Below are 24,076 nucleotides of genomic sequence, written 5' to 3'. Positions count from 1 at the left end.
AGAAGCAATAGGAAATGCACTGTTCACCACCAGACTGGGACACTAATGGACAGCTGTGTGTGTGTTTCTGGCTGTAAAAGCCATAGGGATCTGGAAGCTTGTGAGAAGGCCTTGATGTCTGAGGGAAGGACAAGGATGGAGGCATGAGAGGGTGTGTTGGGACTCACAGTCTGGAGAGGAAAGATGCAGAGCAAATGTGAAAGGCAGGAGTGGGGACGGATGGAGCGGGGCTGGGAGACGTGGTGTTGACTGTGGCACAAAATTAAACAAGTGTAACACCCTGTGGAAAAGCAGAACAAGATAGAGGTTAATACAGATTTCATCTTGATACAGAAACGGACTTTTAAGGATGAAAGCAATGAGAACAAATCAAGAAGAAGCTCAACACATTTGACACACAAAAAAGAAAGCATACATTTCAAAACAGAATAAAATTAAAAGGCAAGTTGGAGGAAATATTTCTAATATTAAGATATATTATGATAAGATAAATGCATATTTAAAAAAATACAAAGATCCAACAAAACATGAGCAGAGGATGTAAATGAACAACATCTAAAACACAAATGAGCAATGAACGGTGTATCCTTCTTTATTTAAAATGTACCCCAGAGAGCCCTGGCTGGTGTGGCTCAATGGACTGAGCACCAGCCTGTGAACAGAAAGGTCACTGGCTCGATTCCCAGTCAGGGCACATGCCTGGGTTGTGGCACAGGTCCCTAGTTGAGGGCATGTGAGAGGCAGCCGATCAGTGTGGTTCTCTCCCTCTCTTCCTCCCTCCCTTCCCCTCTCTCTAAAAATAAATACATAAAATCTTTTTTAAAATGTATCCTGGAGCCCCTCGTTCTGTTGCTAGACTCAGAATAGAACAGCTTAGTTGAGGGTATAGGCATTAAATCAGCCCCTCAGAGGCCCCACACCCGGCCGCATCTTTTGCTAAAGCAAATGCCTTTGTGACTCCACTCAGGTGTACAGAGAGCAGAGGGAGCCTCTTTCTGGGCCAGATGCTTCTCCCCCTCCTCCCACACCCAGGTGCCACCTCACCCCAGCCTGGTGGGTCCAGTGTGCTCACAGGCCAGATATGAACACAAAGAGTCTAGGAAGAACCATTAGCAAGCTGTCACAAACCAACAGACCAGTGGGGCCTGACCACCACCCTTGTAAGTGGCTGACATTGCCAGTTGTCAGCTGGAAGCCCGGATCCTCTGGCAATTATCGCAGATTATGTAACTCTCCTTATTAAGGAGAGCTGCGCCGTGGCACTACAGTGCCGAACTCAGACAGGTGGGCTGGAATGCTGGCTCTGAGACCCGCCAGCCTGTGCTCCCCCTCTCTGTACTTGGTTCCCTCGTCTGTATGACGAGGGATGACGATGCCTTCCCTGAACATCTGCGTTCCTCCTGACTAAGGGAAGGAAAGGACCCCAGGGGCCCAGCAGTGAGAAGGGCGGCTGCACAGTGCACACTAGCTCAGATTAATCACCTTGAGGTCCGTGCAAGTTCCGTGGGGGACGTGGGTGCATGAATGACTGGTGACCAGGACAAACTGGAAACCACTGAGGCTTCACATATCCTCTCAGTCGTGAGAACACCTGGACATCCAGGGACCTTCCTCACGGCCACTGACAGCAAGGACGCCCACGTGGGTGCGGAGGGCGCGAGCACAGCCTGCCACAGCCCTCTGCCTCACCCACACTTCCAAACACAGCCCTCTCAAGTCCCCACACCCAAAATTCCTGGGACAGCCTCCCAGTCCTTCATGATTTCCCCACCTACCCAAGTGCAAATTTGGGGACAGGAAAGGCTGAGAGATCCCATGATGGGCCAGTTGAGGGGACTCCTGAGGTAGTGGAGGGGACCCCAATGGGTTGGTATTCTGTTCAGATTCTGAGGCCTCAGAGAAGTAGGGGTCATCAGGCAGGAAGGGCCCCTGACAGACATCCAGTACACCCCTCACCTGACTCATGAATACAGCCCCAGTGTGTGCACCTGCCACTGCTCTCGCCTGGATCATGGCGCTAGTCCCCTCCCTGGTCCCCCTCGCTCCCACCTGTTGCTGGGCAGCCTCCGTCCACCACAGCAGCTCGTGATCCTGTTAAAATGAAAGTCAGATCACGTCACTCTCCTGTTAAAACCCTCTAATGGGTCCCCACTTCCCCAAGTAAAATACAATGTTCTTACCACAGCCCCTAAACCCTGTGTAATCTGGTCCCTCCCAGATGTCCTGTCCCACCATCCTCCCCTCTAATCATCCACTCTCAGCCAGCTGACCCCCTGGCATTCCTCCAACGCTCCAGACATACTCTGGTCCCAGGGCCTTTGCACCTACTGTTCGTTCTTCCTGGAACACTGATCCCCGGATGCCCACACAGCTCACTGCCCACCTCCTTCAAACCTTTGCTCAGATGCTGTGACATTTAAGTTGCAACATCTCCCCTCACTCTGCCAGAACTCTCTGCTTCCCTTATCCTGCTCCATTTTTTCCAGAGTATTTCCTATAATTAACACACTCTATAATCTGCTTGTTATGCTATTGTCTGTGCCTCCCCGCCCCCGCCCCCCCAGGATGTAAGCTCACAGGGGCAGGTGCCCAGTAAGGACTGGCTGGGTGAAGAGCGCACGCAGCCGACCTCTGGCTCCATCACTCACTCCATGGGTCCCGACTCTGCCCTGAAGGAGGCAGAGACCGCTTCTTCCCTAGCTCTCAACCTCTCTGCTTTTCGGTCAAGGTCTGCGTTTTTCTCCCACTGCTTCTCACATAACAGCTCCCTCTCCTCAAGATGTAACTCCACCTGTCAGCACCTCCCAACAAGCGTACAGCCCGGACTTCCGCAGAGGCCGCCTGAAACTGGACCCCTCCACTGTGGAGCCTGTTCCACGCCTACTCTCCTCCCACCAAGCGTTACTTTAACTGACAGCCCGACAACCCTCAGGATCCCTGTGTTCCAGAGAAATCTAGTGAGGTGAGCACCAGATCCAGGACACAGGACAGGCTTAGCAGGTGGGGGAGGGGCTGGAAACGCCCCTCTCCCCTGCAGCAGGGAACACCTGGCATGAATTCAGCTCGTACCCCATCATCTCAGGAGGGAGGCCGGCCCGCAGCAGGAGCCCAGAGTTGGGGGGAGAAATGTCCAGTCTGGACATAGAAAGGTCTAGAAGGGTTTTAATGAAAACAAAGCCTGCTTGGGCCACATGTGGTGAACTCTGAGGTGAGAAAGGGCCGTGGTCAGCAGGGGACTGAAGAGAAGAGGGTTCTGCAGTCACTGGACCGTATTGCCCCCAGGATGAGCAGGTGGTTCAGGTGAGCTTCCCTGAACCTGGCAGACCCGACTCAGGGGTGGTCTCGCCCATTGTGCATACTCTGCATTTCCAGCCCCCATCTCAGCGAGAGGCAGCGTTTTGGTCAAGCTGAAGTCTGATTGGCTGGGGAGACCACTATGTCACAACGCTCTGGGAATATGAAATAATATTTACAAGGGGATGATGTTGGGAAAATAATTACCAACGGTAAGAGGCAATCTGTGGCGGGGATCTCCTCCACTGCTCAAGTGGCGAGAAATTAGAACGGGGTTCAGAGCAGCGAGGGTTTGTCACGGGGAGAGCCGGAGGGTTTGGGAAGTCACCACCTCTGCTGATTCTGTTAATAGGATAAAGCAGCTTTGCAAATAAGAGCCAGACCCCAGGAGGCCTGCATTTGCAGGGATTTAAAAACCAGGCCAGGTCCTGCCAATAGCTTCGCTTTTAGATGTGTTAGAACTGCATGCGAGGGAGCTTGGGGACCAGCGACGCCACTGGTTCTCAGCTGGGAAGGGTTCTGCCTTCCAAAAATACTGCAAGTATTAAGTAATAATTAATTTGTTTTCACACTTCCTATTCATCAAAGACACGCAGAGGACTGCCAGCTGGGACAAGCAGGAGAAGACACAGGGCTGATGTTACTCCTGCCTCGATCAAGAGACCTATTGTCTTTTTTGACAACCCAGCCACATTATCTGGTGTAAATGTGGTTTCCCCTTTGAAAACCTTTAAAATAACACAGGGGTTCACTCTTCTTTTTAGGTTTTATTTATCTTTAGAGAGAGGGTAAGGAAGGGAAAAAGAGAGGAAGAGAAACATCAGCTGCCTCTTGCGCGCCTCCAACCAGGGACCCAGCCTGCAACCCAGCATGTGCCCTGACTGGGAATCGCAAAGGTGACATTTCGGTTTGCAGGCAGGCACTCAATCCACTGAGCCACACCAGCCTGGGCATGGGCCCACTTTTAAATGCCTGAGGGAGCCTGTCAGAAACCCCAAATCCAAGCAAACTCTTATTTTATACAGAAGCAGGTGGAAGCCCAGAGAACGTAAGCAGCTTGCCCCCGGTTGTCGGTAGGGTCAAGGCTAGATCTGGGCAAGCAGGGCCTGCGCAGGGAAGGCGGCCCAGCAGGGCATGCAGTGGCTGGGCACAAGTTGACTCTTGTCCCCCATCCTTACCAGCTGTGGGACCCTGGCAGTGACCGGAGCTCTGCACCCAGCTCCGTACCAGTCGAGTGGGATACCAGGACTTACCACATATTGCTGTGAGGATTAGTGAGGTAAGAGAACAGAACACTTAGTCAATAGCAGCGACTTCTCCTTAACCTGTTTGTGAGTGTGGTGCTGGTGTGGAGTGGCCTGTGCAGACCTCAGATCAGCAAGGTCACATGACCCAGCCTTTGACAAGGCCAGTGGGAGACAAGTTCTGATCCAGCTGAGCCCTGGGTACTGAATGCAATGCCGCCACTTCTAGGTAGTTGCTCAAAACCGAGGGTGCCTTTGAACCCGGGCCATATACAGCTTCTCTGCCTCCCAACCCCTACAGGGTGGGACTTGTGAGTCTGCACTTTTAAAAATTATTGACACATAATTTAAATACCATAAAACTCACCACTTCAAAGTGTACGTACTTTCAGTGGTTTTTAGTATATTTGTAAGGCTATGCAACCATCCCCAAAGTCCAGACTCTCCTCCCCACCAGGGAGGGGCCCCGTACTCATCCCCGCTCCCTCTCCCCCCACCCCAGCCCTGACAACCACTCATCTGTCTCTATGGACTTGTCTATTCTGGACACTTCAATTGAATGGAATCATATAACACACATCCTCTTGTGTCCAGCTTCTTTCACTCGGCACAATGTTTCCCAAGTTCTTCCATGGTGCAGCATAAATCGGGACTTCATCCTTTTGGAATCCACACTTTTAATGAGCTCCCCAGGTACTTCTGATAAGTGGGCTTTGGGGAGGAAAATAGCAAATTCACACAAGGTGAAGCTTTTGGTTATTATACACATGCAGGGCCTCGGGCCCGTCTGGCGCGCCTGTCTTAGAAGCCTCACTGGGAACAGGAGGCAATGCTGGCTGCATGCCTCCTCCAGGGGCTGCAGAGGTTGGTGTCCTGGTGCTCAGGAGGGAGGAGTTGTCTATGGGCAGAGGCCTGGCTGCTTCGGGAATTGGGCAGATTAACTGCAAAAGAGACTCACACAAGGGGATTCAGTCTCAACTCAAAGACTTTAATGTACATTATACTCTTGGAAAAACATCTCCAAGGAAACAAGTGGAACCAAACGTCTTAACCAGCAGGACTTCTCATTTAGAAACCTGGTGTGAGCTGCAGCCGTGGGAAAGAAACTACTGGGACTCTGAACATAGTACACCCTCTTGAGGTCAGGATGGAGGGGCCAGTGTGCGTGATGGGCGTGCTCTCAGGACCCCCAGCAAACCCGAGCGTCATTACTCTTGTGGCCGACAGCTCCACAGCAGGATGAAGTGACCCAGGCCAACCAGCCATCCCTAAAGCTCTGAACAAGGGCACAGAACTCCAACAGGGCCAAAGTAGCCTGTCCAGAGCAAGAACCTTTCTCTTTGCTGTTGAATCTCTAGGCCATCAAACCCAGTCATGACAGCTCTGACGAGAAATGCAGCCACACGGGAGAGTCGCTAAGTCCCACTTCTGCCTCTGAGATCTCAGAATGGAACAAACGGGAGAGGTATGGCACCAACAAGGCCCCTGAGGTCAGGGGCCACGACAACCTTGGGAAGATCATTCGCTGGGACTTCTGGATGGAGAAAGCAACTTAGGTGGAGAGAACAAAAGCTGATGACTTCTCAGACACAACCCAATTATCTTCTGTGTCACACCCTCCCCAGTCCAGGCTCCTGAGTGGTCGGATGACCGTGTTTTCTGTGATGTATTCCCATTCAACAAGAGGCAGGCAGAAATTTTGGCTCATCTCCCTGCTGCCCTCTGTTGAACCTAAAAGTCACCAACTGACATCTCAGACTCCTTGGTGACCCAGGGTTTCTTGTTTTCTAACCATTCTGTGGAATGAGCAATCAGTTCTCTTGGGCTTTTTGCTCAATTTCTTCTCATTCAGAAGTAGATTACTGCTGAGGCAAGCCTCTCCCAAGAGCTTTGGGAAGAGTCCACCCGGAACTGAGTCAGGTCGGCACCAAGGCCAGGCTGATGGGGAGCCCACAGTGGGCCTGCAGGACAGTACAGCCTCTTTGGCACTGAAGGAACTCATTTATTGGTGAAGGAGGGAATTCTGGCTCCATCACTCAGAACCTGGTGGGGCCGCTGCTCTGGCAGGTCCCAGGAGAAGGGGTGAGTAAAGAGGTCAGGACTGCAGCTGGGCGGGAAGAGGCCTCCCCTGATGAGAGCACTCCCAGTTAGCCAGTCTCCACACCCTCAGGGAGCTCCACCACCACCGGGGCGCAGTCCTCAGGCTCCGCTTCGAAGTCCCACCGAAACTTCTTGGTCAAGTGAGCTTGGAACTTTGCAGCTTTCTGCCTCAGGGTGGCATCCACGGCAACGCTGCAAGCAGAGGAAAAGAAAACCTACAGAGAACAGAGAATAAGTCACTCCTGCGAACACAGAGGGAGCCGAGAAAGCTGTGGAAATTTCCTCATGGTGTTCAGCTCTCTGGGGTGGGTAGATCAGCTGCTGGTGGCACAGGCCCAGGACACCTGCTGTGCTCCCCCAAACCAAGAAAGAAGGTCCAAACCCGGCTGAGAAGCTGGGGCAGCACTAGAATGGAAAATTACCATCTTGGGCAGAGCTGCCCCACCGAGAGTGAGGCCAGTGGGGCCATCGGTCTGGCCTGGCCCCCCGGGGAGATCTACTGGGCACCTGGGCAGTAACTCTGAGAAAGAGGTGGTAGCTACACCACCTGGTGCTAAAAGGGCTTGGGGGGCTTATAAGCCCCCAGATCCAATACAGTCACAGGCCCCACGCCAGTGAGGCTGAATTGCTGCTCTAAACTAAAGGAGCCACAGGCTGCCAGTCTGAGGTCTCTGGTCCCCTTAAAAGCTGTCTTTGATGTTCCTTTTCTAAAATTGTGCTAACGTATATACAACACAAACATACCATTTTAACATTATCCAAAAACTGTGTTAAATATACATAACAAAATATTTACAATTTTAGCCATATTTAAGTACAGTTCAGTGGCATTAAAGTATGCATTGTTGTGCAACCATCACAACTATCCATCTCTTGAACTTTTCCCATCTTCCCAAAACGAAACCCGGAGCCTATTAAACAGTCACTTCTCATTTCCTCCTCCCCCGCCCCTGGCGGCCGCCACTCTATTTCCCATCTCTAGGAATCTGAAGACACTAGGTACCTCATGTGAGTGGAATTATAAAGTATTTATCACTTTGTGGCTGGCTTATTTCACTCACCACAATGTCAAGGCTCGCTCATGTGGTAGCCCGTGTCGGAATTTCCTTCTTCTTAAGGCTGAGAGAGGGTTCACTGTGTGTCTGTGGCACGTGTCGCTTCCCATTTATCTGTCAACAGCCATTTGCGCCGTTCGTCCCTTTACAACACTGCTATGAACTTGGGTGTCAGACAGCTCTTAGAGTCCCTGCTTTCACTTCTTTTGGGTGCAAACCCAGGAGTGGCGCTCCTGGACCCTACGAAAACCCTGTCTAACATGGTGAGGGGTCACTGCACTGACCCCCCAGCGGCCATGCTATTCCACATTCCCGTCAGTAGTGAACAGGGGCTGCAGTGTCTCCACAGCCTTGACAACATCTGCTATTTTCAGTTTTCTGGGTTTCAGCCATCCTGATGGGGCATCTCACTGTGGTTTTGATTTGCATTTCCCCAATGATTAGCGATGTTGAACATCTTTTCATGTATTTATGTGGCCGTTTGTATATATTCTTTGGAGAAATGTCTCTTCAAACCCTTTGTCCATGTTTAATCAGGTTGGCGTTTTTGTTGTTATTGTTGAGTTACTGGAATTCTTTGAATATTCTGGATAGTAACCCCCAACCCCATTTGTAATGGTCTCTTTAATTCAGTTTCATCTAACACACACGGGCAGGGGGCAGAACAGTCATCTTCTCTCCATCTGAGACTCCACCCCAGACTATCCCAGATCCCAGTGCCTTCTGGGAAAACAGCAAACCCACCACCCCACAGTTTCATTCGTGTCAGAGAAGTCTCACAGAGGATCCCAATGGACCCCCCAAGTGCCCTGTAAGACCCCCTAGAATGCCTAATTTTTAGCAACGGGGTCTGAGAAGAACTGGCTGACTGGATCAGAGCTGTCCAGAACGGAAGCCGTCGTTTCCCCAGACTACCCATCAGCTTCCCGCGGGACCACCCCACAGGCACAGGAGCTCGAGGGCGGAAGATGTTTGATCACGTTATGCTCCTGCCACAGCTGGCCCGCAAACCACCATGGAAGGAACTCGGGCTCCAGGGGCCTCGACCTGACAAAGGTAACACGTGTACTCTGCAGCTGATTCCTGCACAACACCCCTTCCACCTGCTTCTCCACTATTTTTCCGTGTGCAGGAGGAGCAAAGCTCATTTACAGTGGCCTTTGTTGAGAGCCATTTTGTTGGAGTGACAGGGGACACTCCGTCTGGTAGGGACAGAGGGATATGGGAAGGGGGTGGCAGCAGAGGAGGTTTTACAGAATTTGGTTTCATTAACTTGGGAATCGACTAAATAGAGGAGCGGGGAAGCATAGCCACAACTAAGTACCAGATCAATAACTAATTAGAGGGGCCGTGTGAGCTTGGTGGCAAGAGGACAGTGGGGAAGCTGGCGGCCTGTCTGCAGGCAGCTAATGGAGCGTGCTGTGGAGCACTGAATATGGAGCCCAGCGGAACTCAGGGAGCGGAGGGGCCTGGTATGGGCAGCAGAGAAGCCTTGTTTCAAAATGCATTAGCTCCAGAGGCCCTGCATTCCCACGAGTCTGTCCCCAGAGGCCCTGGGGAACCTGCCAGCTGCATTATCCAAAGCCTCTTCCTCTTCCCCTCCTTCTTTTGGACATTATACTAGTCTTCACACAGCCCTTCTCTCCAGCCACACTGAACAGTGACCCAAACATGCTCTACTGCCTCTTCTGTGCCTCTACACACACACACGTTTCTTCTACTTAGAACACCCTTCCATCCTGTCTTCTCCTCCCTCACCTCGCTAATTTCTACTAGCAAGTCAGGCTCAGGGCAGACATCCCCTCCTTCAAGGTGTCTTCCCAGGCCGAGGAGACGGAACAGGTGCTCCTCCATTCTCCCCCAGCGCCCAGGGTTACCTCGAGCAGAGCCCCGATCTCAATTAGGTAGCAGTCCCTTTACAGCTGAGCTCTCCCAAAACACAAAGAGCATTTCCAAAGCAGTGACTCTTTCTCGCACCTGCATCCCACTCCTGGCACAGAGTCTGACACATAAAAAGGACGCACTTGATTTTTAACGCACATCTATGAAAACCCATTTTCAGCTCACTTTTGTACAGTGCCTGGCACCAAATAATTGCTCAGTAATTTTGATGGCTTTGGACAGAATAAGAGACACATCCTGGGAGGAGTTGGCTTATTTACCAGCCCCTGCACGACACCAGCTTACAAGCCACCCCTGTGAGATATGCCTCTCACAAAAGCCCAAGATGAAACCAACTGCTCCAACTCCTGCTCCCCCGGCACTTCACACGCTGTGCTGCCGTCACAGCCACCTAAGCGCCTTTGGAGTGGGAAATGAGTCCGAGCTATCAGTGTGCCCCACGAAGCATACAGCCTGGCATAGACTTAGGGCCGTAGGACAGCCACCAAAGGGATAACAAGATGTAGGGACTGCCCTGCATTTGGCAATGGCCGGCAGAGAGGCCGGAATAGTGCAGAGCCCAGCACTCTCACAAGCTCCCTCGAGCGCCCCCAGTGGTCCAACCCTCCCCCCATACTTATCACTCATCCTTCCCACCCATCGCTCAGACACTGCCTGTAAGTAAAATCAACGAGAAGCAGGTAAGTAAGGCCTTCGGTCTGAAAAATAAGGCTTCTAATTTTGAAAGGTGCTTTGTCCTTTTTAAAGAATTTGTCATTCTAATCTTTACTACAAACACAGGGGAAGGAGGACAGGAAATTACTATTCCCGTTGTACAGATGAGAACAGTGATAAATGCTGAGCAAGTTAAGTGATAAACGTTGAGCATGATCCTGTCCAAGGAGAGAAATCTCCATCCTTTTTTCCTGCCAAGGCCTTCGTCTGGTGTTGCCGCAGACTGAACGCATCCTTCATATTTTCAGCATTGCCCTGCGGGGAGCCAAGGGGCTTAGAGACCATGTGCTTCTGGAGGTGCCCCCTCTACAGGCCTCCAGGATCCAGGGCACAACCCAGATTGACTTTTTTAGATAAAATAGACTTTAAAAAAATCGACTTTACTGCAATATAATTTACATACAATTAAATTAACCCACTTTAAGTGTTCAATTTGTTTTGACAAATGTAAACACCCATCCAAACACTATAAGCCACAATCAAGACAAATATACACTCAGAGTTTCTCTTTTAGAATCCAGTTCCGTGCGTTCGAAGGGCCCCATTCCATCCCTGACGGACATGGCAGAGCCCAGCACTTTCACAAGCTCCCTCGAGCGCCCCCAGTGGTCCGACCCTCCCCTCATCCCTGACGTTCACTGATCTATTTTAATTTTTGTTCCTATAGTTCACAAACTTCGCATTTTAAAAATAATTTAGAAAAGATGTTTAGACAATATCTAGTTTTCGAGCACAAGTTTACTCTGATTCTCTAATTTTTAGATTAATTTAGCGCCTTCCTTAGGAATCTTTGTAATGATCTGGTTATTTTATTTATCAAAGTGGAATCAAGTAAATACTTTTTAGCGTCACTGAAAAATGAACCTTAACATAGGAAGGTTAATCCTGGACATTTTCAAAATACTTTGAAACAGGATAATAACAGCTCACAAACAATTGCATTTATTTAAAACTAAAAGCACAGCCACTGGGTATTTTTCTTTAAATACAAAAGAAGTTATGACTACTTTTATCACTAAGTCTGTGTATTCTAAAATTATAAATTACTTCAGTCAGAAACGTAAAAGCTTTCTTTTAAGCCCAAGTTAACTAGAGTTCAGTCAGGTCACCTTGAGAAATTTCGAATATCAAGGTAGGAAGCTGAGTCACTATCTTATCCTACTTTTTGGCTAGACAAAAAAGATGAAATTTCCTAATTTTTTCAAATCCCAAATGACTACTCAACTTAGAATTAAACCAGTCACAGGCAGAACATTTCTACTTGCAGAAGAAGAAAGTGGTGTTAAAAGCAAAACCATCACTTCACAATGATTACCAGGAAAGTGAAAGGCAGCAGGAACAATTCTGAAGTCAGTTTAGAGAATCTGGGATAGTTTGTCTGGGGCTCTAATGTATGGCAGCCCCCACAGGCTTCCGAATCAAAGCTCAGCCTTGCCATCTGCTAGCTCTGGTGATTTTGGGCAAAATTATGTGACCTTTTAATCCTTTATCCTCAGGTATAAAATAGGACTATATCCTTAACTTTGAGCATTGTTCTGAGGGTTACATGAGATAATGCACAGTAAGTGTGCAAACCTAAGACAGCGGATTGCAGGAGATGTAGGCGCAGGTGGGTGAAATGTATCACCTGCTGGTGATGGGCTTTATCATACCTTGGCTGGTATGATAATAAAACCACTACAGACATCACTGTCAGAGCTAGTGTTTTTCCTCAAGATTTAACAAAGGACACTGGCGTTTAGAACACTCACAAGAAATGAAGCTGGAAAGCAGATGTGGCCCATTATGACTAAAAGTATTTTTAAAAAGGCCTGGCTGGTGTAGCTCTGTGGATTGAGTGCAGGCCTGCGAACCACAGGATCCAGGTTCAATTCCCAGTCAGGGCACATTCCTGGGTTGCAGGCCAGTTCCCAGGAGACACACGAGACGCAACCATACATTGATATTTCTCCCCCTCTCTCCTTCTGTTCCCCTCTAAAGATAAATAAATAAGATCTTTAATAAATAAGTAAATAAAAGTATTAAAAAAAACAGGTTGCGTGACTACATGCCTAAATACTATGCAATCAGCATTAAGACTTCTTATTTTGTACATAACTCACTTCCTAACATACTATTAAATTCAGATTATCCTTTCATTGGTTTTAAACAAATTGTGGTGACTCAAGTAGCTTTAAATAAAAGAAAAAACTATTTCTATAAAACGAGTAATTTTTATTCAAGCTAAATCCATGGGATTTGTAAAAACCAGTGGCATCTATTCAAAAGGACCTCTAATGGCAGAGGCCATTACGTGGCTGACTTCACACAGTTAATGCGGCTGCCTTTAAGTGCTTACAAACAACACCAGCCCCTCTCCACGGGCAGGAGCCATTTAAGCTCCTAAGTGAGAGAGCCAGTCCCACCCACCTGACTGCCTGGGGGGAGAGCAGGCGGCTGGCTGAGGAAGGCTCTCATGGGCTGATTCGTTCAGTAGCAAACACCCCACCCCCCCCAGTGAGTGAGTGAGTGCCTCTGTGTGTGGGGGGGGGGCTGGATTCCTACTGCCAACATGGCTTCAATGTAACTCTCCATTAAAAATTTCTTTGTAATAGCTTTTTCTATATGTGCCCATTGAAATCTCAGTCATCCTTCAAGCTCATGGTCAAATGCTACCCCTCCTCCTCCAAAAAGCCACTCCTGACTGATCCTCTGTCCCCTCAAGTCTCAACCCCAGTCTGAATTAAGCAGTCTCTGCTGCTCCTAACACCCTCTGGTCAGATGTCACTGCTCATCTCGACCATATTAGGGTCATCTGTACACTGCCACAGGAATTACACACTCTACTCACCGCAAAACACCCAAGAACAGAGTGAGGTAAGTGCCAGGCCTCACCTGGGCATTCAAAATAACCAGATGAACAAAAATAGGCTTTGGGTGAAAGCTCATGGCTCAGCGAGGCAGCCAGGCAGACGCTACGTAAGTTTCAGCAAGCACGGCCCACGCAGCACGACAGTGACAAGCACGAAGCAGGCTAACAGCACGGAAAGGAGAGAGCTGAGGTGCGGCTTCACGGAGTGGGATGCTGTGAGGGCATCTCGTAGGATAAACAAGTGCACACCAGGCAGAGGGAAAGTCAGGTTCGGTTAGGAAGGTATGAAACTTTACACCCACGTTTTCATCAGTCGTGCCACATGAAAAGTTCGAGAGATCTGCTGTGCTTATAGTTATTGATACTGTACTACACACTCATCCATTTGTTGAGAGAGTAGACCTCATGTTATGTGCTTTTTTACCACAATTTTTTTAAACAAAGAAGGCATGAAACAGCACAGCACACCTGGGAACTTGCAAGGAGACCTCTGTCACTTGAGTTGATGAAGGAAAACAGGGAGGAAGGAGAAGCTAGAGAACAGGTTATGAGCCAGAAAAGAATGGGCCTGGTGACCCATGTTTGAGCTTTTAACATTCTGTGCAATGAGGAGCCGCAGAGAAACGGGTCAGACGTGAATTTTAGAACGGCAACTCAGGTGGCAAGAGTGGGAGACGGATGCACTGACAGGTGCAGGCATGGACGCTGACGAACTCTCAGGCAGCCTCGAAGAGACCAAAAGACCTGGGTTAGGAAAACGGTACCTGGGCAGGACTGCCTTCTAAAACACCACGTTCTGGAGTTATTAGGTTAATTCACTTCTTTACTTTCCCACTGAAACAGAAGCTGAAAGTCAGGGACTCTTTCTGTCTCGCTCATAGCTGTATTTCCAGTCTTAGAACAAGGCCTTGTATACAGCAGGTGCTCAGGAAATACGTGCTAAATCAACGCACAAATCTCTCGAGGGCAGGAACCCTGTCTAATCCTCGGCACTTTCAGGAGAATGTAATATTTAAAGAGAAAATGCTCACAAACACGTCTTGAATTTTTCCAATAACATTAAATTTTCTTGGTGAAAAGTCCAAAGACAGAATTCTTCCACTCATCAGCTTTGCACACCCCACCTGAACATCTAGCACTCCAGCTGGGCCCTTTCTGCTCCATAAATCACTGCTGGCAACAAAGCCTCGGCAATCAGAGCTCAGTTGTTCCTTGTGCCGACAATGGTCAGAACAGCCAGCAACACAGGGTGGCGCTCCCATGTTTGCGAGACAGCATTAGCACACACCCTGAGGGCCGCACACATTCCTGTGGGCACAGCCACTGCCAGAGGTGAATTAGCAGCTGAGGCTCCCACTCCTCTTCGACCTATGACCCTGCACCTCTGGTGGGGATTTTCCCTGCAAAGGCAGGGTAAAAAGATTTAACTTCTCTGTTCTATCAGGAACCAATAACAGGGCAGTTTTATAACTCTTCTGAAGTGGAATACACCAGGCTCTAGCTGTCAGCTTAACTGACTTGTCCCCGTGGTCTGCACAAGTCCTTCAGCTGCCGGTTTTAAGTTAGCTGCTGCTCACAGAGACTCTTGCAACAGCATGTTTTTAGAAGTGTTTTGCACCTTTGAGAAGCAGGCAAAGATGGTGTCTCCACTCCAATCAATCAAGAATCCTTTCGGGGGACCTACAATACGTTGTAGTCAGTATGCAAGAGCATAAGTGTAGGCCCTCAACCAAGACCTGGGCCTGGGTACAAATCCTGACTCTGTCACTTACCAGCTGTGTGACCTTACACAAATAACTTAACCTCTCTGAGTCTCAGTGTTCCCATTTGTAACATGGAGTAATCCTCCCTGCCTTCCAACATACCAGGGATTAAATGAGGAAACCCAGTAACAGCATGATAAACATGGTACCTGCTCCTCAACAGGCACTGAGTGAATGTTTGCTCTGTCCCTTACCCAGGTGGGGGCGGGAGGTCAGTGAATAGCCACCTTGTACGGAGCGGGCCTTGTGGGGTCTCACACACAGGGAGAAGAAAGCAGTTCATGGAACAGAAAATATGGAAACTGACATCTTACAGCTTCTGCCTCTTCTGTGCTTAAGCAAGTTACAAAATGTGAGTGACAGAGGCTGTCCCAAGAACATACAGGAAGCTAATCTGTTTGCAAAGGGAGGAAATAGCACAGGATGAAGATTGTGAGTTGTTTGAAGCTTCTTCCCTAATTACCACTCATAATGAAAATTTAATTGCCAAGTTAAAAGCAAATTTCACTTTTTCTGTCAGAGAATCTCTACAGAAACTGGCACATTTTGTTTGCACAGGAAATCAAAGTTACTTTAATGATTAAATGAGATCTAAGGAGCTGCAGATGTTTCCCTGGGAGTAACAAGCTCCCAAACTCTGTCCTACTGGGTTGCAGCTTATGGCTATGGGGAGAGAGAAAAACTGATTTGAGCGGAGTACCATAGCTCAAAGAGGTGGAGGTGATTCAAGTTCCAAGTACCCCAGTGCTAGGCACTCTGGGGGCAGGTGGGGAGAGGGTGGTATAGAGAGAGGGTCTCTGACATGAAGGAGCTTATAGTCAAGTAGGGGAGAGAGAACCGGGAGACAGCCCAAGATTAGGAGACTAAAATCGAGGAAACTCTGGGTCATAAAAGAATAGCAAGAAACAAAAAGGTAAGCCCCCTGGGGGTGCGAAAGACTGCTCACCTGTAAGGTGCTGGTGAGGAAGTTGTTCTGGGAGACAATGTCCACAAAGAAGTCTGCGGGGATCTCGCCAAGCTGGTGGTACAGGATGGAGATGAGGTTGATGTAGAGGGTGTGGTGCTTCACCATGGCTTCCTCCGACCGGCACAGGAGGTTCAGGAGCTGCTTCCAGTGCTCAAATGCCTCGTACACATTCCCCAGCAGGAAGCATACAAAGGCAAACTGAAGTTCACCTGAAAAGTACAGAGAGGAGAAATGACCCTGAACCTGCCAAGCAGATCCCAAACCTGGCTGCCTATCAGAATTATGAGGGACTGCTAGAGATAAGGCTGCCCGAGCCTCACCCCCAGAGATCCTGGTTGAGGATAGATGATGGGACCTCAGTATTCGTAGCTCTAGTCCTGATGCAGATGATCTGCTTCAGGTTCAGGGAAATGCTGTATAACACCACGGAACCCTAGGCCCAACTCCACAAGGTGGTCAGGGGAAGGTGGTTGTCTGCCTCATCGTACAGATGAGGTCAGGGGACTTGCCCAAGGTTTCACATCTAACGCCTAGGGATGTGAACAATGAAAAGATAAAACATTTCCTACTGGGTAGGAACAATTCTAGAGCCTCTCAGAACAGGAAAATGCATCAGTAATTGTCCTGCCAGCTGGATTATTTTTGTTCGTTTAACCACGGGGCTCTATGACAATCTCTTATGAGCAGGTTGGTGGCAAAGAGCATGGGCTCTGGAGTCAAATGGCCTGGGTTCAAATCTCAGACCCACCAGTAGCAGCTGTGCGACCCTGGGCAAGTTACTTAATCTGCTTATGTTTCAATTTCCTCATTTAAAGGTTTAGTGAAGATTAAATGAATCAATACAGGTAAAGTATTTTAAATAATGCATGGCACAAAGAAGCACTCAAGAAATGTCAGTTATCATTCCCACTGGATGCCTGTCTCAAACAAGGAGACCTGAGGATCCAGATGCCACTGTCCTTGGGCATGCAACTGGGTCTCTGGTCACCAAGATATATTTTTGCTGATCAGAGACGTTCTGTCCAGCTTCAAATTTAATGAGGGCTTCTGTGGACCTACACGGAGGACATAAAAACAACCGATGCACTCAAAACTAAGCTCCTCTTTAAATGCATGGTGCTTGATCTGTCACCACCAGAGACCTGATTAACTAGTTCCCTGTCCCCAGGCCTTTAGAACTAAGTTTGGTTTGTGTGACTAGCTGGCTACCTGGTCTAGATAAGTACGGCGTTTGGTCAATATTTTCAACACTGGTAGTCAAATTTTCTTCCTATGATAGAGATTAATGATGTGCTTTTTCAGTTGGCTTTTCCTGGTAAGTTTGTGAAAATATGAGCTTATTCTCTGAATTTAGGGCATTTATTTAAATTCATGCATTTCTGGCCTAGTCTAAAATTATATTTGCAGATCAGGAATAATTTCAAAGAGCTGTCATGAAGATATAAAGTTATCCCTGCAAGAGACCTTTTCACAAGACTACTTTGAAGAACTGAAATGTTTTAGAGGTAGAAAACAGGATTTCTCTTCATTTTTAAGCCAGAATTTCAACTGTTACTTATTAAATAAAAATACCGTGTAATGCATTAAGATGCAATCATTAAAATGTCCCTTTTTATCAGCTGAGCCAATGATCTGAAAGGCCCTATATTTAAATTTCTCACTGATCTTCCAATAGAAAAATATGCAAACACCTATACAACTTGTAAAAAAATAGAAGTAGCTGTTAGAGATGTGATGAATGTTTGCTGTCACTAGTAACCGAAGAAAGCAGTCACCCTTAAACAACACAGGGAGGTGGAGAGCAGATACCCTGTGTAGCCAGAAATCTGCATGTAACCTAATTCCCCCCAAACTTAGTTGTCCCTCAATATCCACAGAGGATTAGTGTCAGGACATGCCCCTCTAAACCAAAATTCGTGAATGCATGGCACAGGTGAATGCACACAGTAGGCCCTCTGCATCCGGGGACTGACAACTGGAGATCAAATACAGTACAGGTAGTTACTGGAAAAAAAAAATCTGTAAATAAGTGGACCCTTGCAGTTCAAACCTCTGTTGTTCAGGGTCAACTATACACTGAAATAAGATGTCATTCTCCAACCCTCCAGCTGCAAGAGGCCTTTGCTCAATTGCTAAGTCAAAGGTGATAGGCAACAGCCTCCCAACAGCTGATGATGCACGAACTTGTCCTGGTGACATGCATGCCCTGATCCAACAATTTCAAAGTTACACATATGCATAGACACACACAAGAATGTTCACTAGACAGCACTTTCAACAGAGAAAATAGGAACATCTTAAAGGTCCATCAGCAATGCATTGGTTCAATAACTGGGGAACTTAAGCAGCCATTAGGGAGGAGTGACTGTTTCAGTTACATAGAAAAAAGTTTATATTAAAGTCAATTACAAAATAATGTAGTGTAATTATGTTTTTGTAAAAAATCACATATTCACATAAATATATTATTGAGTTTAAGAAAGACTAAAAGGAAATATGTAGAAATGAATATAGAGAAAAGACTTAAATAAAATATGTAGATCTATATATATGTAAAAGATAGAAGATAAATATACCAAAATATAAAAAATGGTTATTTCTAGGCTGTGGAAAATGGAGTAAATTTTATTGTTTTTTTTCTATGATGAATATATTTTTGTAATAAATGGGCAAGATAAAAACTACAGTAAATTTTTAGCCCTGGCTGGTGTGGCTCAGTGGATTGAGCACGGGCCTATGAACCAGGGGGCCGCCAGTTTGAATCCCAGTCAGGGCACATGCCTGGGTTGCGGGCCAGGTCCCCAGTAGGAGGCATGCAAGAGGCAACCACACATTGATGTTTCTCTCCCTCTCTTTCTCCCTCCTTTCCCCTCTCTCCATAAATAAATAAATAAATAAAAATCTTTAAAAAAAAAAAAAACTACAGTAAATTTTTAAAAAGTCACTGTCCTGGTCTAAGCCAGTAGAGAGACCACTACCTCGAAAGGGTCAGGAGCAAACTGAGGAGGGGAGTGGGAGTTCTGGGAACCAGGAGCCCTAGGCTCTGTCCGCATTTCAACCACTTAGTCAAATCCTTTCCCTCCTAGGACCTCGGTCTATAAAATGAGGGGCTGGGCCATGTCAGGGGTTCCCAAACACAGACTGCCCACATCAGGTTCGCCTGGGGTTCCTGTTTACCACATACATGGACAGACAGACAAACTGCTGGGGCCCCACTGCAGATCCTTTGAATCAACCTCCATGGTGAAGGCCCAGACATCTGTAGCTATAATGAGTGTACTGGGCATGACTGCCTCTCAGCCAGGGTTAGAAACCACTTTCCTAGATAACCCCAGATGTGCCCCCAATCGAATATGCCTCCCTTGGCTACTCCCAAAGAGTCTTGGTCCTCCTCACCCAGCACATCCTTGGGGCTGCTGGGGAACTGCTTGCTGAGCAGAGTCTCCAGAGCATAGCTCAGATCCATGCTGTGCCTGGTTATCTCTGCTGGCGTGGCACCCGCTGGGAACATCTGTGTGGGGAGCTTTGAGAAACGGATCTCTGTCCCGGCTTTGGGCTTCATCTCAGGCAGCCGAGCCAGGCCTTCCTGGTAGCTTTTGCACTCAGTGCCGCAGCGAGGTAGATTCTGCTCCATCCGGTCCTTGGTGTGCCTCAGGGAGAGCACAGGAAGCACCTCTGAGAAGGCGCAGATCTGCCGGCTCTCAGGCTGCAGCCTCTCCATTGTGGCCTCACTGATGAAGTTGGTGAGTGAGATCCACTTCTTGAGCGTGGGGTATGGGTAAGGTCCTAGGAACTGGTCCAGCTCCTGGAGGTTGGCCCTCATGGCCTCCACCTCAGCCTCTGGGGCTGGTGAAAGGTCTACTTCTTCCTGGGCCGAGTTCCAGCGCAGGACTGTAAGCCCCCGCTGCTGCAGGCTAAGGAAGAAGCCCATACGAGGGCCCACATTCCTGGGATTAGCCTTGTCCACAGAGCTGTAGTGGAGGAAGTGGATGCCAGGTGGAATCATCTTCACACCCCGGAACTTGGGCCCCACCTCCCAAGAGTTGTAGTCAATGCCAAACTCTGTCCCCTTGGGCATATTCAGGATGACCACAGTGGCCCCTTCAAAGAAGAGGCTCTTGGCAAGTTCAGGATCCATCTGCATGGCAGCCATAGGACCAGTGGTGGGTGATCAAAAGGAGATCCCTTCTTATCTTCAGAAGAGCTAAAAAAGAAAGCAATCAGAATTCACCAGAACCTGGGAAAAAAATGTTTCATTTGCTGAGCATTCTCTACATGCCAGATATTGAATCAAACCCTTGATAAATTACCTCCTTAATCCTTACCACACCCAGCATCAATTTTACATATGAGAAAAGTGAAATTCAGAGAGAAGAGGATTTCTGTGCTTTATTTCAATGAGCAAGAACACTCACTTCACAGCTAGAAAGACATCAAAGACAAGTGACATGTTCAAGGTCACCCGAGGACATACAAAATCACACAAATTAGTACCCTGCCCTCCTGGCCAGTGTACTTCCCGGTGTCCACCCAGGATCTACTCTCGGATCTCTTTCTCACAATGGAGGATGAAAGTAAAGAAAGCCCGATTGGTCCACTCTAAACTATAACTCTGCCCAGAATCTACTGCTGGGGAGTCCCAGAAGAACTGAGAAGGATGACTGACTCAAACTCACACCCAGTTTCCCATAAGCTTTAGGGAAAGCCCAAAAATGGTCAGAGGTGGAAAGCGGTGCCCAGCATCCAAAATTCACAACAAATTTGGGAAGTGTAGAGCTTTATAACCACAAGCCTTCCCTCCTCCTTTTACACATAACAACCTACAGTCCAAGGAGTGAAACAACTTCCCAAAGGGCTCACAGTCAGTGGCAACTCTGGACCACTTGCCCAGAATGGATTTGGGTGGTGTCGCCAGCCCAGGATCAGTATTTAGAAGAGAAAGAGCTCAGAACACTTACTTTACCCACGTCTGAACTACCCACAGAGACATTCTGTAAAACTCCTGTTTGGCAGTCAGAAACTGCCTCTGTGGTTATTATAGGAATGGTTTCAACATTAAGTTAATTTAAAACAATTATCTGACCTTCTAGACCCAAGACACCTACCTATTCAACTCAACAAGTAATCACTGGATGCCTGCACTGTGCCAGAGCCTTTACCAGGCACTAAATAAAACACCCACAAGGTGAGGCAGCAGCTGCCCTGCAGGCACTTCCCGTCTGGCCAGACGTACAAACATGGCCCTACGCTTTCACAAACAGTTCTTAAGGGCAATTGCTTGTTTAGTTCTTTTTACTCTTTCTATTTTAAACAAACACAAAACAAAACAGCGAGGAAAGGAAGACAGACCCTTTTCCAAAAATGTTAAGGGCATATTTTACTCTTAACCCGAAGACACTACAAATGACTCATTTTAAATCAGTGTTTATTTTCAAACTTCAAGTCAAAATATGTAATAGGTTAAGAAAAAAATTAGAGAAGCTCAACCAGCATTATTTTTTTTTTAATGAAAAGAACAGAATTTAGAAATTAAGAGTGTATCCGGAGTGGAAAAAAGAATCGTTTTCTGAAGCTTTGTATGTACACACTCTTGGTTGCAACATAAAATGTATTTGTTACTGTGGGTCACAGCCAAAAAAAGTTTGAAAGCCACCGCTCTAAGTAATTTATATCATCATCTTCCTATTCCCAGCCCTGAATTCAGAAGGTCCTTAATAAACATTTGCTAAATGCACAGCTATTGCACTTAGAATAATTGCTCATCATTTAGCCACTTTCCCTTGTGGCGTCTATGTGCCCCTCCTCGATAATGACATTCCTTCGATCTAATTCCATCAGCCTGTAATTCTATTCATTATCTCTTCAGCAGCTGGCACGTGGCCTGACAACAACAGAAAAGATGCCCTGGATGCAGAAAGTCACATCCAGCCACTTGTCTTCACTACTTCCTTAATCCATGCTACCATGTCCCTCACCCAGAGCACTTGCCCCTTGAGTTCATTCTCCACCCACAGCAGAAACGACCTTTTCAAAATGCCAGTCTAAGCATATGGACACCCACACTTAATACCCTCTGAGTGGTTTCCCAGGTGGCTCTTGGGAAACCAAAATTCTCACCATGACCTACAAGGCATGCACGGCCTGGCCCCTGGCAACTCCCCCAGCCTGTTTCATACTCTGCTCCCCACCAAGCTCTCTCTGCTGCAGGCACACTGGCCTCTTTCAGACGCCCAAACGGGGCGGGGGAGTGGCTCCCGACTCGAAAAGTCTTCTCTCTCCTCTTTCTCAAATCATTTTTCTGATCTCAGCTCAATATTCTCTCCTCAGTAAAGCTTCCTAGATCAGGCTTCTTATGATACTCTCACGCGGCCCACTGCCTTTTCATTTCACTTACCAGGTCTGCTATTTTGCCTATACTTAACAGAGAGCTATCACCTCCACCAGATTTGCCCATTTCTTCCTCCAGAACATAACAGACACTTGACGAAACATTTATTTAATAAAAACATGATATCCACTTTGTAGTTGAGAAACAGGCTGCTTTCAGGGAGAGACGTTACCAGAAAAGTTGCAGAGAGTCGGACAGAACCAGGTCGGGAGGAGCCAAGGTCTCCGGTACCCAAGTTCTAAAGTTAGGAAAAAAGCGAAGTTACGGTTTTTCGCGGTAAAGGCCTGTGGAGACACCAAGGTCCTACCACCGGCCCACAGACCCCAGCGAGGCGCCCTACTTCAGGCTACTCAGCGACCAGGCCAGGAAGCCGGGCGGCCCGGCTAAACAGACAACGAAAGCAAGTAAGTTAAAACAGACCAGTACGCCACACTCACCTGCTCCGGTCTCGCCCCCACTGCTCAGGCAAAGCGGAAACGCGCCGGAAGTTTCACCGCGTTGGTGCCGGACGGGAGCTACAGAAAAAGAGGCCCGGCAAATCTCTTGGTCGCGGGAAAAGCGGTCCGCGCTTGCAAGTTCCGCCCCATAAAACCATTTGCTTTTAGTTTATCGTTTCAGTTCCTGAACCGTGCGTAGCAACTTTTGCCAAACTGTGCCTTTTATGTTGCGTTCCACAAACACATCCGCCAGCTATGGTCCTTTGGTTGGTTGCCTTCTCATATGTGCCCCGACTGAAGATCAAACCCACAACCTGGGTGTGTCCTGATGGAACTGAACTCCTGACCATTCCGTCTGTGGGATGATGCTCCCAACTGAGCCACACCGGCGAGGGCTAGCCATAGTCCTTTGGTTTCAATCAGTCATGGTCACTGAAGCTGGGGTCTAGGTCATGGCTGCTTAGTAGCCACTGTCAGATACTTAGTCACGGCCCTGGTTAGCCAATGTGTAACTGAGTGACAGGGTCACAGCTAGCCCACTATCTCCCCATATTAACTTCCAACCACACTCAGGCCTAAGAGGGAGCCTCAGAAACCCAGCTCACAGCTCAGAGAGAACCTGTCTCAGTAGCAGTAGTCACTACCCCGTACTCTGCAGCCCTAACCACCCAGCGTTCTCCTGCAGCACAGGGTTAGTCTGATATCTTAGTCAGGCTGTAACTGTTCCCTGAGGAGGGGCACCTGCCTCTCTTGTTCCTTGTTTCTTTCTGTTTCCCTGGAACCCAGCACAAAGCCAGGCACAAAGGCTTAGCTCAGTACATGTACAATATTCTGCATTTAACTGATGACAGTAATTTGGTATTAAGAAGTAGTTTCTATCTGGGGCCTAGCCCTGTGCTGGGTGGTTGTACTAGTCAGGGTCCAACCAAGGAAGGATAGCCGATAGGAGATATCTATATATCTATCTATCTTGATATGTATATATCTATACATAGATATATAGATAGATAGATAGATAGATAGATAGATAGATAGATAGATAGATATAGATAGAAGTATTTACTGCAAGGAATTGACTTACGTGATTTTGAGGGCTGGCTAGATAAGTCCAAAATACACAGGGCAGGCTATTCATGTATGATTTCTAAACCTTACATTACCCTAGAAAGGATATATTAGCATCCCCAACTTACAGAAGAGAAAACTGAGGCTCAGAGAGTATACACAATAAGAGAGCAGTAGAGCTAGGATGCAAACCAAGGTCTGACAGGCTGCTCTTCTCCCTGTGCTCCTGGCTGCTCGGTAGCTTGTCTGTCACATTTCCTCAGTGACACTGGACACGCCAATCTGTCTCAGTCAAA

The 24,076-nt window shown here is 47.8% G+C and overlaps 1 protein-coding gene across 4 annotated transcripts; it reads right to left on the bottom strand.

Moving 5' to 3' along the window:
• Positions 1-5,505: 5,505 nt before the first annotated feature.
• On the bottom strand, positions 5,506-22,778 carry AAR2 (AAR2 splicing factor). 4 transcript variants are annotated; one of them, XM_053671286.1, is made up of 4 exons: positions 22,716-22,778; positions 19,287-20,094; positions 15,870-16,099; positions 5,506-6,853 (listed from the first exon to the last, which is right to left on the bottom strand). In XM_053671286.1, exons 2-4 carry the CDS (start codon positions 20,041-20,043, stop codon positions 6,686-6,688), a joined length of 1,155 nt encoding a protein of 384 aa, XP_053527261.1. In that variant the 5' UTR covers positions 20,044-20,094; positions 22,716-22,778; the 3' UTR covers positions 5,506-6,685. The 4 variants fall into 4 exon arrangements, with proteins under 4 accessions (XP_053527261.1, XP_053527262.1, XP_037020412.2 ...); XM_053671287.1 differs by having other exon boundaries at positions 19,287-20,127; positions 22,716-22,742; XM_037164517.2 differs by lacking the exon at positions 22,716-22,778 and adding an exon at positions 22,451-22,516.
• Between the last annotated feature and the right edge of the window lie 1,298 nt (positions 22,779-24,076).

This window comes from Artibeus jamaicensis, unplaced genomic scaffold (assembly GCF_021234435.1).
Source record: "Artibeus jamaicensis isolate MK-2021 breed Jamaican fruit bat unplaced genomic scaffold, CSHL_Jam_final contig_685, whole genome shotgun sequence".
In the NCBI taxonomy this organism is placed as follows: Eukaryota; Metazoa; Chordata; class Mammalia; order Chiroptera; family Phyllostomidae; genus Artibeus; species Artibeus jamaicensis.
This window is presented reverse-complemented; position numbering and strand designations above follow the sequence as displayed.

Coding starts and splice junctions, on each gene's coding strand:
- AAR2 (XM_053671286.1), bottom strand. CDS start 20,043: ATGGCTGCCATGCAGATGGATCCTGAACTTGCCAAGAGCCTCTTCTTT. Junction 16,100..19,286: donor CAGCCCCAAGGATGTGCTGG/GTGAGGAGGACC, acceptor TGTACTTTTCAG/GTGAACTTCAGTTTGCCTTT. Junction 6,854..15,869: donor TCCTCACCAGCACCTTACAG/GTGAGCAGTCTT, acceptor TGTTCTCTGTAG/GTTTTCTTTTCCTCTGCTTG.